General features: G+C 36.3%; 2 protein-coding genes across 3 annotated transcripts in view; both read left to right on the forward strand.

The window, feature by feature from the left end:
- Positions 1-9,980, forward strand: part of INTS2 (integrator complex subunit 2) — a 60,359-nt gene extending 50,379 nt beyond the window's left edge. For both annotated transcript variants that reach the window (XM_053892320.1, XM_053892319.1), the window contains exons 20-25: positions 1,039-1,237; positions 5,121-5,372; positions 5,728-5,835; positions 6,219-6,324; positions 7,684-7,860; positions 7,977-9,980. In XM_053892320.1, coding sequence (XP_053748295.1) covers positions 1,039-1,237; positions 5,121-5,372; positions 5,728-5,835; positions 6,219-6,324; positions 7,684-7,860; positions 7,977-8,146 — 1,012 coding nt within the window. In that variant the 3' untranslated portion in view covers positions 8,147-9,980. The remainder of the gene's footprint in view (positions 1-1,038; positions 1,238-5,120; positions 5,373-5,727; positions 5,836-6,218; positions 6,325-7,683; positions 7,861-7,976) is intronic.
- Positions 9,981-11,604: 1,624 nt separating this feature from the next.
- BRIP1 (BRCA1 interacting helicase 1) overlaps positions 11,605-15,054 on the forward strand; it is a 207,588-nt gene continuing 204,138 nt past the window's right edge. The window contains 2 exon segments of the mRNA XM_053892318.1: positions 11,605-11,853; positions 13,502-13,617. Coding sequence (XP_053748293.1) covers positions 13,525-13,617 — 93 coding nt within the window. The 5' untranslated portion in view covers positions 11,605-11,853; positions 13,502-13,524.

The raw sequence follows: 15,054 nt of genomic DNA on the forward strand, positions 1-15,054 counted from the left end.
ACTGTGAATACACAGATGTTTATTATAGAAAATTTGGACATTTCAGAAAAACCATGGATATATTATTGATGAACATTTAAGCTGTTTGCATTGTTTCACAGTTATAAACACAGCTATACTGCCTGCTTATGCACACATGCTAGTTCCCTCCGTGATAGACTGAGAAGTGACATTTTCCGGTTATTCTAAGGGCTTGGCTTTTTAAATTTTAGTGGTTACTAATTTGTCTTTTTTGTTGTTTTCTTTCTTTTTTTTTTTTTTAAAGTTTATTTATTTTTGATAGAGGGAGAGTGTGGGCGGGGAGGGCAGAGAGAGAGAGGGACACAGAATCCGAAGCAGGCTCCAGGCTCTGAGCTGTCAGCACAGAGCCTGATGCAGGGCACGAACTCACAAACTGTGAGATCATGACCTGAGGCAAAGTCAGACGCTTAACCGACTGAACCACCCAGGCGCCCATTTATATTTCTTATATTTGTTCTTATCTCATTTAAATTTAATCTGTAACATTCTTTTAGGAATGAATAACTATATTCTTTTATAGATAAGGAAACTGAGGCTCAGAAAATAACTTACTCCAGGTCAAGTGGATGAAGAACTTTTGGAATACAGAGTTGTCGTGCTCCAAAGAAGAAACAAGAGTAGAAAGAATTAACTATTGTGTTCTAATCTCCTTCATGTTATCGATAATAGAATATTTCTCTTTGAGGACAGCTGCTTCGCAGGTTCATTATCTAAGAGATTTACTGGTAGTGTCAACGTTTGCAAAAAAGGAATCTTGTCTCTAGGGCATACATTTATATTTGATTTTAGCTGATAAGATGGAATAGTTAATACTTAAAATATTTTCAATATAATCTTGAAATACAGAGGTTAAGACAAATATATTAAACTTTTATGTTTAGAATAAATATTTCAGTGGGAAAAGTGTTACTACTCTTTTTAGTTTTTTTCAGGTACTGTTCAGGACTGATTGATCATGTTCTGGCTAATTTATAAATTTATTTCTTTCTCAACTATTTTTCTTTTTTCTGTGTTTAGATGCCCGCCACTGATGGATATCACTCTACACATGTTGAATGGATACCTTCTTGCATCCAAAGCCTATCTTAGCGCTCATCTGAAGGAAACAGCAGAGCAAGATAGGCCTTCTCAGAATAATACAATAGGCTTAGTTGGGCAAACTGATGGCCCAGAAGTTACCAGAGAAGAATTGAAAAATGCATTACTGGCTGCTCAGGTAATAAAATAGAATTTAGTCTAGAAAGGCATGAGCTTCTGTCTTAATATAATGAGTTAAATAGATGTTATTTGATAGCCCTCTGTGTACAATGGTGACATATTATGAATTTCTTTTTTTTTTTTTTTTTAATGTTTATTTATTTTGAGAGAGAGAGAGACAGAGAGACAGAATGTGAATGGGGGAGGGTCAGAGAGAGACGGAGACACAGAATCAGGCTCCAGGCTCTGAGCTGTCAGCATAGAGCCTGATGCGGGGCCTGAACCCACAAACTGCGAGATCATGACCTAAGCCGAAGTCGGACACTTAACCAACTGAGCGCCCACCCAGGTGCCCCATGAATTTCTTACATTACAGAATGTATTATAATGGTATTACCTTTGCCACTGAATATCAAATGGACTGTATTACTAAAATTAGGAATAATCTTTATGATATTAGGTTAATAGCCATTTATTTTATTTTATTTTATTTTATTTTATTTTATTTTATTTTATTTTATTTATTTTTTGGTTAACAGCCGTTTAAACAAGATTTACATTTTAACAAAATATAAAACTTTTGTTTCTTAAAATCAAATGGTGGAGACAAATAGAACAAGAAGTATATATATAATAAAATGTCATGTAGTGGTAAATAGTATGACAACATAAGGAGTTTGGTTTTATATTTAGAAAAGTTTTATAACAATGTAGAATTTTACTGAAACCTTAAGTAGTCATTTTTTGAATAAGACAGGTGATGTGAGATGATTAAATGTTAAACAATTTGAAGTCTTTAAAGTAGAAATGTTTTCTTAGTTTGAAATATATTTTCTGAGGGACGCCTGGGTGGCTCAGTCAGTTGAGAATCTGACTCTTTTTTTTTTAAGCTTTTGTTTATATATTTTAGGAAAGAGAGAGAGTGAGAGCAAGTAGGGGAGAGGCAGAGAGATAGAGGCAAAGAGAATCCCGAGTAGGCTCCACACTATCAGCGCAGAGCCTGACACAGGGCTCAGTCTTATGAATCATGAGATCATGACCTGAGCCAAGGTCCGGAGTCAGACACTTAATCAACTGAGCCACCCAGGCACCCCAAGCGTCTGAGTCTTGATTTCAGCTCTGGTCATGATCCCAGGATCGTGGGATCAAGCCCCGTGTTGGGCTCCGTGCTGAGTGTGGAGCCTGCTTAAGATTCTCTCTCTCTTTCTGCCCCTCTCCCTCCCTCACGTGCTTTTTCTCTCTCTAAAATAAAATAAAGAACAACCAAAAAACAAAAACAAAAGCTGGAACCGAGATATATTTTTTGAAATATTTTCATTGGCAGTTAATGGAATTCGAATAATAATATAAGTCCACAGTCCCTTATCTGTGATACAGAAATCCAAAAAACTATGAAAACCGAAGCATTTTTTTGGTAATTCAGTTGGCAGAAAAACCTGACCTGATGTGGTCTCATTTGTGACCTGAATTGATATGAAGCTATTTATGGCCTTATCCCACTTATTTGTGAATATTGTTCTGCTGTAGAAATGTGAATATGTTTGACTGCAGTGTGTGCTACCCTAGTCTCTGCTGGAGGTATTATATAATATTAAAAAGAATTCTGGGGGCACCTGGCTGGCTCAGTCAGTGGAGCATGCGACTCTTGATCTTGGGGTCGTGAGTTTGAGCCCCATGTTGGGCATAGAGCTTTCTTAAAAAAAAAAAAAAAAAGATTTCTGAGTTCTAAAAGAAATCTGGCTCTCAGTTTCAGATAAGGGATTGAGGATTGTAATAGCTGCCATTTACATAATGCTTGTTATATGCTGAATGCTATTCTAATTTCTTTATATATTTAATTTAATTTATATATAATTATATATGTAATATATATGTTACATATTATTTATATAATTTATATTATATATTTAATCTAATACTAATCTAAGTTCTTTATCTTATTTAATCTTCACAGCCAATCTGTGAGGTATGGAGTATTATCATCTCCATTTTTATAGATTAGGAAAATAAGACTTAGGGAGGTTAAGTCACTTGCTCAAGGCCACACATTTAGTAAGTGGCAGAGCTAGTATTCAAGCCTGGGTAGTCTGGCACCAGAGTCTACAAACAAAAACACAACAAATCAATAACAACCCCAAACCAAAAACCCTTCAACCCAAGAATTATAAAGTAAAGCTGACCTTACTTCATTAATGATTATAATGTAAGGCTAACCTTACTTTATGATCAAGTTCTGAAAACAGTTAGGTGAAGTAATTGTTTTCTTCCATTCCAGGCAGTGGCTATCTTCCAGAGATAGATACATCATGTTTTGTGTGTGTGTGTGTGTGTGTGTGTGTGTGTGTGTGTATTTTTTTTTTTAACTTTTTCCTGCTAGGTAAGAGTGATTATAGCTCTCCTTTATATGTAGGGGCATTGAGTAGATCACCCTCAGGAAATTACTGTTCTATGAAATGACAATCAAGCTTGTAGACTGAGCAACAATGAGTTGTACAGGTGGAATAGATCGTAAGGCAGAACTTTTCCTTGCAAAACCAGGGTCTTAAAGAGCTCATCTTCAAATTAAAAGGGAAAAAGAGCTTTAGGAGGTGACTTTTAGGCATTAATTATTAACCACCATCTTCAGAGGAATTAATTAGTTGGTGAGAAAAAAGGCCAGGTGAGAAAAAGAGGAGAATGCAGGATAGGATCTTTGGAAATGTAGGAATTTAAGAGAAAGGAAAGGAGATTCTGGTAGAAGTTATTTTTTGCTTAGGGCCTGTTTTGGATGTCATCGAATCAGAATACTCTTCTAGTAGATATTCTTAAACTGGAGTCCATGGATCTACCTTAGTGATATGTGACTACCCTGAAATTATATATCTGTTTACATTTTAATTTTTTTAAAGCTTTTATTTAAATTCTAGTTAGTTAAGATAGTGTATTGTTGAGTTCAGGAGTAGAATTTAATGATTCATCACTTGCATATAACATCCAGTGTTCATCTCCAGTGTTCATCACAAGTGCCCTCCTTAATGCCCATCACCCATTTTGCTCATCCCCCACCCAGCTCCCTTCCAGCAAATCCTGTTTGTTCTCTGTAGTTAAGAGTCTTTTATGGGTGTGCCTCCCTCTCTTTTTTCCCCCCCCTTACCCCTGTGTTCATCTTTTTTGTGTGTGTGTGTTTATTTTTGAGAGAGAGACACAGTATGAGCAGGGGAGATACAGAGAGAGGGAGACATAGAATCTGAAGCAGGCTCCAGGCTCTGAGCTGTCAGCACAGAGCCCGAGGAGGAGCTCAAACTCACAGACCTGACCGTGAGATCTTGACCTGAGCTGAAGTCAGACGCTTAACCAACTGAGCCACCCAGGCGCCCCACCCCCCTTTTTTTAATTAATTTTTTTTTTTGAGAGAGAGAAGTTTGCAAGTGGGGGAGGGTCAGAGGGAGAACGGAGATAAAGAAGCTCAAGCAGTCTCCACACCCAGTGTAGAGCCACCGCAGGGCTCTGTCTCAACAACCATAAGTGAGATCATGACTTGAGCCAAAATCAAGAGTCAGATGCTTAACATACTGAGCCATTCAGGCACCTGTTTTGTTTCTTAAATTCCACATGAGTGTAATCATATGGTATTTGTCTTTCTTTGGCTTATTTTGCTTAGCATAATGTTTACATGTTCATTTTTATACACAGAAGGTGTGTAGTTTTCTTCAGAGACTTAAAAGGGTCCTGAACAAGGACCCTAAACAAGGTGAGAATCGCTACCCTATAGATTGTTCACGTTTGCTTTTAAAAGTACCTCTTTTTTTTTTTTTTTTAAGAAGTTAATTTACCACTTTTGTTCATGTGAAAACAAAATTAGATTTGGTTTTCAAACAAAATTTTCAGAAACTTCTTCAATTCACTGTTTTATTTGGTTGTAGGATAGTGCAGCTGTCCAGATTCTCTTGGAGATTTGCTTACCTACTGAAGAAGAAAAAGCAAAGGGTGTCAATCCAGACAGCTTGCTAAGGAATGTTCAAAGTGTTATTACTACTAGTGCTTCAAATAAGGGAATGGAGGAAGGAGAAGACAATTTGCTCTGTAACCTTCGAGAAGTTCAGTGCCTTATCTGTTGTCTGTTACACCAGATGTACATTGCTGATCCCAACATTGCTAAACTTGTTCACTTTCAGGTGTGTTTTCAAAGAATGATGCTTTATGGTTGAACTTTATTTTTGAGGGAGGGGGAGTGCTTTGATTATAAAGTTAATAAGGATCAGTCAGAAATTGGAGATCACATAAATGATCATAGTCCTTTTTAATAGGGAAAAAAAATCCATATTTTTTAGATTTTATTTCAGACTAACATGTTTAATTTATCTCTGTTCTAGTGCACCAGAAAGGCGAAATGCCAGGATATATGTAAGGCATAGTAGCCTTCTGAGCAACTTTTACATAAAGGAAGAAAAACATTCCTGTGTATTTTTCTCTGTATTTGGCTTATAGTTTTTTTATTTCTAACTTTTCCCCCCTTTCTTGTTGTGATAGGGTTATCCTTGTGAACTTCTACCTCTGACAGTCGCAGGTATTCCATCTATGCACATCTGTCTGGATTTCATACCTGAGCTTATTGCACAGCCAGAACTTGAAAAACAGGTAATGAGCATTTTGGAGCTTTAGGAAAATTTTAATCTCCAGTCTTTAGTTGTCAAGCATTTAACAATTTAATACTTTTTAAAAAAACAAATTTTTTTTTTAATATTTATTTTTGAGAGAGAGAGAGAGAGAGAGAGAGAGAGAGAGGGAGCATGAGTGGAGGAGGGGCAGAGAGAGAGGGGGACACAGAATCCGAAGCAGGATCCAGGCTCTGAGCTGTCAGCACAGAGCCTGATGCGGGGCTCAAACTCATGAGCCATGAGTTCATGACCTGAGCCGAAGTCTGACACTCAACCGACTGAGCCACCAAGGCACCCCAAATTTAACAGTTTAATACTTAAGGATTCTTCAGAAACATGTAACATTTTGGTTTTGTATTGCAGATATTTGCTATCCAGCTGCTTTCTCATTTGTGTATCCAGTATGCATTACCAAAGTCACTTAGTGTGGCTCGCTTAGCTGTGAATGTCATGGGAACTTTGCTAACAGGTGTGTAGCCAACGAGCATCAATAATAACAACTTCTAACATAAAGTAGTACATATTTTTCTGAATTCAGTAGCACGATGTTTTCTGTGTTACTAGTAGTTTATGCCATCTCTTCATTTATTCTTTTGAAAAATTTTCTGTTACAAATATAATTTACAGTGAAGAGGAGATGAATAGGTAAGCAAATAGCATCTTTTATTTTGTGAATGAATGTATATAGATGTAAGTAAATATAATAAGCTTTCCACATTTTATGAATGAAAATCAGATCTGCTTTCTGATTGTAATTATGTCAATAGAAGACAAGTTGCAATTTATTACAACTGCTTAGTTACAATTTATTTCAAATGTAATCATAATGTATAAATAAGAGATAAATATATAAGTTGTTTCCTTAAGTTTTAAAACCTACTTTAATATTTTACTCACTGTCTGGTTTGTAGAGTTAAATGGTATGAAAATAAACTAAAAGATATGAACTATATATTACTTGGCAACCAAAAAGAATGAAATCTTGACATTTGCAACTATATGGATGGAACTAGAGGGTATTATGCTAAGCAAAATTAGTTGGAGAAAGACAAATATCATATGATTTCACTCATATGAGGACTTTACGATACAAAACAGATGAACATAAGGGAAGGGAAGCAAAAATAATAGAAAAACCGGGAGGGGGACAAAACATATGAGACTCTTAAATATAGAGAACAAACAGAGGGTTGCTGGGGGCGATGGGGAAGAGGGGATAGGCCAAATAGGTAAGGGGCATTAAGGAATCTACTCCTGAAATCATTGTTGAACCATATGGTAACTAACTTGGATGTAAATTAATAAATAAATAATAAAAAAGAAAAAAATAAAAGATATGGACTATAATTCAATCTTTTAACGTTACGCCTTAGTTAATTTTATATTCTTTCTTAGTGCTCCTATACTACTTTATTGATTTTTCTTTTCATTGTATTCACCTCATGTTATGATTAGTTTTCGTGGTTAAGAGCTTTAACTGCCTGAGTTCAGTCCCAAGTCCATCACTAACTGGCATTAAGTTTCTTAATATAAGGTTTATTTAAGAGTTTTCCTCCTTTATAAAAGAGGTATCATCATAATACTTTCCTCGTTCATAAAACTGTGAGAATTAAATAATACTTGTAATGCACTTAACACAGTGCTTGGGAGTAAGAATTTATGTTGGATGATGGCTGACTATTACATTAGATTGTAAACTCCTTGAAGGCAGGGATCAGCCATGTCTTAGAAAACTTAGTACAGAGCATGGTACTTAATATATTTAGTAGGCCATGTACATTGAATTTATATCTGTAAAGTAAAAAGTTGTTTAACTTCTTTCCAACAGTTTTAACGCAGGCTAAGCGTTATGCTTTTTTCATGCCAACTCTGCCAAGTTTGGTCTCTTTTTGTCGAGCATTTCCTCCCCTGTATGAGGATATTATGTCTTTGCTGATCCAAATAGGGCAAGTCTGTGCCTCTGATGTTGCCACTCAGACAAGAGACATTGATCCAATTATTACACGTAAGTAGTAACTTATTTTCAAAGTTGTTTTAATATATCAAAGAAAAAGGCCAAAATCCTTTCCAGATTCCTTGCCTTAATTAATTCATTTTTTTTTTTTTTCCTTATGTTTCTAGGTCTTCAACAAATAAAGGAGAAACCGAGTGGATGGTCTGGAATCTGTAAAGATCCATCTTACAAAAATGGATCTGGGGACACTGGAAGTATGGATCCTGATGTACAGCTCTGTCATTGTATTGAAAGCACAATAATTGAAATAATAAACATGAGTGTTAGTGGAATTTAAAAAAAAAGTAAAACAAAAAAGTGAAGCTGTTTGCTGCATATACTCAATACAAATCTGCATCTTATAACAACTTTAAACTGAATGGGAACAGTAACGTCTTGGAATCATTAAACGATTCATTTCAACATGAATATAATTTAGAACTCTCTTAAGAATTGTGCTTGCTTGTATTTGATTGGCAGTTCTTTGGATCTACTTTGCTGGTATGTTTATATTGTAGCAGCAGAGCTTCTTTTGTTGTTTTTTGTTTGTTTGTTTGTTTGTTTTTTTTTCCTATTGGGAGCACATTTAAGAACTCCTTATTGGAAGGTGAATTTGGCCTTGTATTTAGCATTTGCAATAAAGGAAAAGTGCCATGCCTTTAACTTAATTTCTTATAAAGATGAGTGGGTAGCCCTAGTTTATGGCTGTCAGCTCGTAACAGTGTGACAATGATGCAATGATGAGAGGGAGAAAAAGGGAAGGGAGACTTCAGGAAAAATTAGTTTAAATACCTGATAGAAATTGCTAAAACTTGCAATGCAAGTAATTACAGATGAGAATTTTAAGATTTTACATATTTGCTTCAATTTTTACTAATATGTAGACATATGTTTAAAGAGATACTTGAATAATTTGGAATTTTAAGATACTGGTTTAAAAGAAACATCTTTGTGCATAGAAGAACCTGAAAAGAGATCTCATTTTGTTGTTGTTTTTTTTAATTTATTTTTATAATGCTTTACTAACTTACCTAGTGGTCAGTGGTGGGAAATACATTGGTATCTAATTAAAGTTTAGGGCAGTAAAACGCACTAGATTGAAGTGCTCTTGGTGTACCATTAGGATTATAATTCATATCTTAATTTTAGAAGATCTCTGAATAAAAAAATAAACAGTATTTCGACCTAAGGAAAAATTAAAAAGTGTAAAGTACCATGTGGGTGAAGGATTTTGCAGTTGTGTTAGTAACTTCCATTGATTAGGCAGATGCATTCAGGTAACCCATAATCCTAATTTTTCCCCCCTTAATTAAATATCCAACATAGAAGGTACTTTTCTTTGCTTTCTGAGAAATACCTGAATGACACACTCCTCCCAACCTCTCCAGTCCCCTGCTTTGAAACAGACCTCTTCACTTGTATAAGAAATTAGGTAGACTAATAAGAAAGTGTGGTTTTTTTTAAGAAAAGAAACTTAACCTTAGTCTTTTCCGTAGTGTATAGGCACATCTCATTTTCCTCCTTTGTAAAATGGAATTACTACTGGCCCTACCTCATAAGGGTATTATATGAGAACTAATTTGTAGCTATTTCAAATCATGAAGTACACAGCATCACAGATGATAGAATATTTATACCTTTTATTAGATGCTTAATGTTCAATTAAGTAATTTTGATGCAAAAAGTAAAAGCATACACTTAAAAAATACCGTAAGAATTTTCATATTTTTAAAGAAAGCAGTTTTATAGTCTTTTAAGATTAAATACAACTGCTCCTGTTTTGTTTTGTTTAGTTTTTAAACAGAGGCTTTGGAATATTTTGTGAGTACGTAACTTCTAGGAGTTCAGAAAATGTTGAAATGTTTTCTAACTAAATGCAGTGCACATTCCTGGATCAATTTTCAAAGACTGGTCAAAACCTGCTGTGTTAAAATAACATATGCTGTTTTTCATCAGATTTGTTGATGATGTAAATAAAATGTGTAAATATATTAGTAAATGTTAATATTCATGTATTTTAAGTTAAGGTTAAGATTTGTCACAATGTGATTTTTTTTTATTCAGGTGAAAACAGATGTGTGCAACTATTTTGAATATTGGTTTATAAACATTCATATTCTTTATCAAATGAATTTGTAGTTTTTGTGTTTCATTTCACTGCAGCTAACTTGAAAGGGACATTTCAAGGTACTGGAATCTAGGGGTCACTGGCTCCAGGGTTTATGTGTGTCCCTTTCTGTTATGCCCCATACATCAAATGACAATACAAAGTTATAGTCAGTTGAGAGCCTTAGGAATTTAGGAACAGAAAATCAGAATAGTTACCTTGGAGCAGTTACTTAAAAGACTGGATATTTAAAAAATATTTTAAATTAAAAGAAATTAAAAACAATTTGTAAATGCAGAATAGCAATTTGAAGGTATTTTAAGGACTTATTTTTTATATATTATCCTTCATTCCACTGTCTTAACAAATTACATTTTTTGTACTTTCCCTTCATCTTTGCTTATGCACACATATTTGTCATATAATGTAAGTAGTGGTACCCACTAATGGTATACGGTTTGGAGTCTGCTTTTTTTCATTTAATTTTATATGGAATTGTTTTTTGCAAGTTGTTTAATTTTTATAATTACAATTCATAGTGATTTAGTTTTATAATTATTGGCTTCATGATGATTGAATTGGTATATTATAACCATCTTCCTATTACTATACGGAAGTTTATTATTTTTTTCAGTACTACAATAGGCGCTGTTATCAACTGAGGTATTATTACTTTTTATTAATTTTAGATTACTTATTTAGGATAAATTTATGAGTCTGAGAGGGCCAAATTAAAGGGTAGAATTTTTTTTCATGACTGTAAGTATTGTCATTTGGGGACGATGTAGTAAAAATGCAAACAAATCCTGCTGCTCCCTCCTGGAGCAAACCTCTCTCCCAAACCAGTTTCTCGAATTTGAGAAAATGTCTCAGGTTTTGCTTTTTTGGACACTAGTATTTTAATCAAGTTTAGCCTATACAGAACTTTTTAAAAATAACAATTCAGAGGGATCATGATTAACCTACTTTTGAGGAACTTTAAGTGTACTTCTTGGCAAAGAATAAACTGGCCTTTAAGGGCCAGAAGGTGGATGAGCCACAATAGAAGGTAGAGGTTACCTGGTGCCGGAAGACCTCGAGAGCGTTTGTCTGGTTTAATTTGGTATCGGAGAAAGCCTTGAGTATTATGAGATACTGTAGCCGGTTGTCATCGAACCTTTTCTCCTGGTTTGGCTCAGTCTGGCAATTCCCGCTTCAAGTCTCTATACCCTGACTGCTTATAAAGTTAGAATTTGAATTAGGTGGCACTGATGAGTGCTCGGAGAACTCGGCAAGACTTAAAGGTGTTTTCTCTATGTTAGTCTACGGACTTTAAGAATACAGACTTTGAGTTTCCAAGAAAGCTATACACAGGTTAAATCACCAGTTTCAAAAAGTCAAACAAAGAACTCTTTTCCTTTAAATCCCTGAGATTTGGACGAGTCGTTCACGCTTTGGGTAGTTCCCCTTCCGGTGTCGCCACTTACCTTGGGCCTACTTTTACTGCGGAGGCTTCCATTGGATGCCAGAGTCCTCGCCCCCCTAAACTCCCGCCAGGACTGGTTGTTTCATTTCTGGTCTTGGCGTCTGATTGGTTGTCTGAGCTCGTCCGGCGATTGGATGTCGGGAGTTAAGGGGTGGGAGGCGGGAATTCGTCCGGGAGAGCGTGGTTGAGGTGACTGATGAGGGTTGGAGAGGAAAGCTACAGCCGCCCGGAGCCCGCGACCAGGCATGGGTGGTAGCAGCCCCCTGAGGGAAAGAGGCTTGTGACCTTTCTTCTTTGTCAGCGCTCCACTGTATTTTTTTTTTTTTTTTTTTTTTTGCGGATATAGCTTTCCTTTTCTTCTGTGAAGGAAAAGCTTTCCTTTTCTTCTGCCTAGCGCTGTAGGCGTTTCTTCGGTTTTCCCCTGGACAGGCAAGTCTGTCTCCCTTGCCCGGGAGTGCGCGAAATCTGCGGCAAGGCTGCTTCCGCTTTCGCCCTACCGCCTTGCTGGCTGGTCGGTGTTGATTGGATCAGCCAGGGCGTCTGGAATCTGCGGGCTGAGGGAGGAGGAAAGTATGAGGACGGAAACTTGGGGAGAAGGGGAGCCTGTCCTCCCTTGATGGGAGCGGAGGCCCGTTAGGCGGCCGGGAGCGACAGGCAGATACTTGTGGTTTGTTTTGGTTTTGTTTGTTTTACTCAGTGTGCGTGGGAAGCTACCCCATTTTGAGATGCCTGTTGCCACAACTGGGGCGGGGGATGGATTGATTTGAAGGTCATATCTGAGTAACTAGACCAGTTTTGAGTTGTTGGTTCAGATTAAGGGGTTAGATTCCATCAGTTTCATTCTCAGAGCTTCACAGAATCGCAAGATATTAGGACTGGAAAATACTTTAGAATAGTGGTTCTTCTTTTAGAACACATAGGCTATGGTTAAGGTTATAATTGGTTTTCTAATCTATTACACTGTTATTTCAACCATCCCTCCATCCCCAGTTTGAGTTTACAATTTTTTTTTCACTATTGCAAAGTGGTACCGATGTATATCAGTCCCTCCCTACCCCGCCCCTTTTCAGTTATTTCCTCAGGATATATTTCTGGGAATGAGAAGTCTATAGACCCTTTTTAGAAAAATTCAGTCATGGCACAGAAACTTCATAGATCCCAGTTTCTGGATTATATATGTCGTAGGTTAAGAAAAGGTGGTTTAGAATTGTATCTATGTATCTTAGGTTAAGAAAAGGTGGTTTAAAGTAGATCATTTCCTCTGTGTACCCACACTGAAGTTTGGGTACATTTCTGTACATTGTTATTCTTAATTCAGTGCCTGGCTAGTTTTCATGAAAACCCGATCAGGTGGGTAGTGTTATTTCCATTTCACAGATGAAGAAATAAGCTCTGAGAGGTTAAGTGATACACACAGAGGAATTTATTTTTTAACGTTTATCTATTTTTGAGACAGAGAGAGACAGAGCATGAACGGGGGTGGGTCAGAGAGAGGGAGACAGAATCTGAAACAGGCTCCAGGCTCGGAGCTGTCAGCATAGAGCCCGACGCGGGGCTCGAACTCACAGACCGCGAGATCATGACCTGAGCCGAAGTCGGCCGCCCAACCGACTGAGCCACCCAGGCGCCCCTCACACAGAGGAATTTAAATGTAGGTTTGCCTTACTCCAAACTCATCTTCTTTTCATTATACCCCCCTGACCTTTAAAGAAGAATTATTGGGCACCTACTAAGTGTCAGGCCATTGTTATTACAGATAAGGATCTTAGTCTATAGAAGTGAAGAGACATGATCAAGGTAACATATCTGAGTTGTTTTCAGAACCTGGTCTAGAACCTGTACTTTCTAGTTCCTAGTCCACAGCTTTGGCAGAGCATGGATGAAAATCGACATTTGTCAGATTCCAAGACATGCTCTCAACTGTTGTGATTTATAAGACTAGGAAATTTTTTTTACTTCCATTTGTTTTGTTTAAACATTTATTCCAATTTTTATTTCCAGACATCTGTCCTAATGTTGGGTATCTGGTTTTCTTTGAGTGGTATTGTTTCAATATTGATTTTCATTTCTGTTGCAGTTAGGAATCTGAAGTAAAGAATAAAGCATGATGGCTTCAGTGTCTGAATATACAATTGGTGGGGTGAAAATTACCTTTCCTTATAAAGCTTACCCATCGCAGCTTGCTATGATGAATTCTGTAAGTATTTTTTTTTTAATGTTTTATTTATTTTTGAGAGAGAGAGCATGAGTGAGGGAGGGACAAAGAGAAAGGGGGACAGAAGATCCCAAGAGGGATATACCCTGAGAGCAGCAAGCCTGATGCAGGGCTCGAACTCATAGACTATGAGATCATGACTTGAGCCGAAGTCAGACAACCAACTGAGCCACCCAGGCGCCCCCTGTAAGTATTTTTCAATAGATATTTTAAGTCTTTATTAAGATACATATGTTTATAATTCATAAGGCTACATTCATTTTCTCAGATAGTAAATAGATTGAAAATATTTGCCTGCTTCATTGAAGAACATCTAACCCTTGGAAAAATAATACCACTGCTAAACCATATATGTCCATGGATATAATGGAGGCAAAGGAGAACATTCTGAAAAATATTCTCAGCTCATTTGGAACTTCTATTTACTTTGCAGAATTACTGCTTTCTATGAAGTATTTGTTGTCTATTACACAGACTAGTATATTTTTTTGAGACTGTTTATATAGGCAATATGCAAACTTAAGGAAACCAACTTTGTTAAATACCAATATTTTACTATATTTACTTTATACTTTGTTTACGAGTGTAATAGAGTATTTATTTTACGTAGTTTAAATGTTACATAATGATACGATACTATACCTATCTTTGTGCAGAACTTTTTTTTCTCTTCACATATTTAAAATGTAGGCCTGGTGATTGTTAATCCATTTTACATGCTATATAGCATTCCATTATATGAGTATACCAGAATTTTTTTCTATTTTCCTTTTGATAGACTTCTAAATTGTTTACATTCTCTAGCAATTATAAACAATGTTGCTTTGAACTTTATTATTCATGTTTCCTTGTGTTCATGTGGGTAAAATTTGGAGTATATACATAGTACTGTACATGCTGGAGTTGGGTATTTTCAACTTTATTAGGAATCATTAGTTTTTGTGCAAAGTGTACAGGGGTGCCTGAGTGGCTCAGTTGGTTAAGCATCCAACCCTGGGTTTCAGCTCAGGTCATGATCTCACAGTTCATGAGTTTGAGCTCCGTGTTGGTCTCTGTGCTGCCAGTATGGAGCCTGCTTGGGATTCCCTGTCTTTCTCTGCCCTTCCCTCACTTGCGTGCTCTCTCTCTCTCTCTCTCTCAAAATAAATAAATAAACTTAAATAATAACAATAACAACAGAAACCAAAGTGGTTATAACAGTTTACACTCCCATGAGCAGTAGCCTCCCTTGTTTTTATCAAAAATATTCATGTACTATATTCTAGTTTTACAGAAACCGTTAAGGCACAAATTGCTTTTTTTCATTTCTTTTTTGCTTGATATGCTTTTTAGGGCCATCATAATTTTAGGGAGAGATATAAAGGAATAAAGTTTAGATTTCATTAAACATGGGTTCTTGCTTCTGCTCTTGCTGTGCTC

Source organism: Panthera pardus, unplaced genomic scaffold, assembly GCF_024362965.1.
Source record: "Panthera pardus isolate Hobbes unplaced genomic scaffold, ASM2436296v1 HiC_scaffold_3, whole genome shotgun sequence".
Lineage (NCBI taxonomy): Eukaryota > Metazoa > Chordata > Mammalia > Carnivora > Felidae > Panthera > Panthera pardus.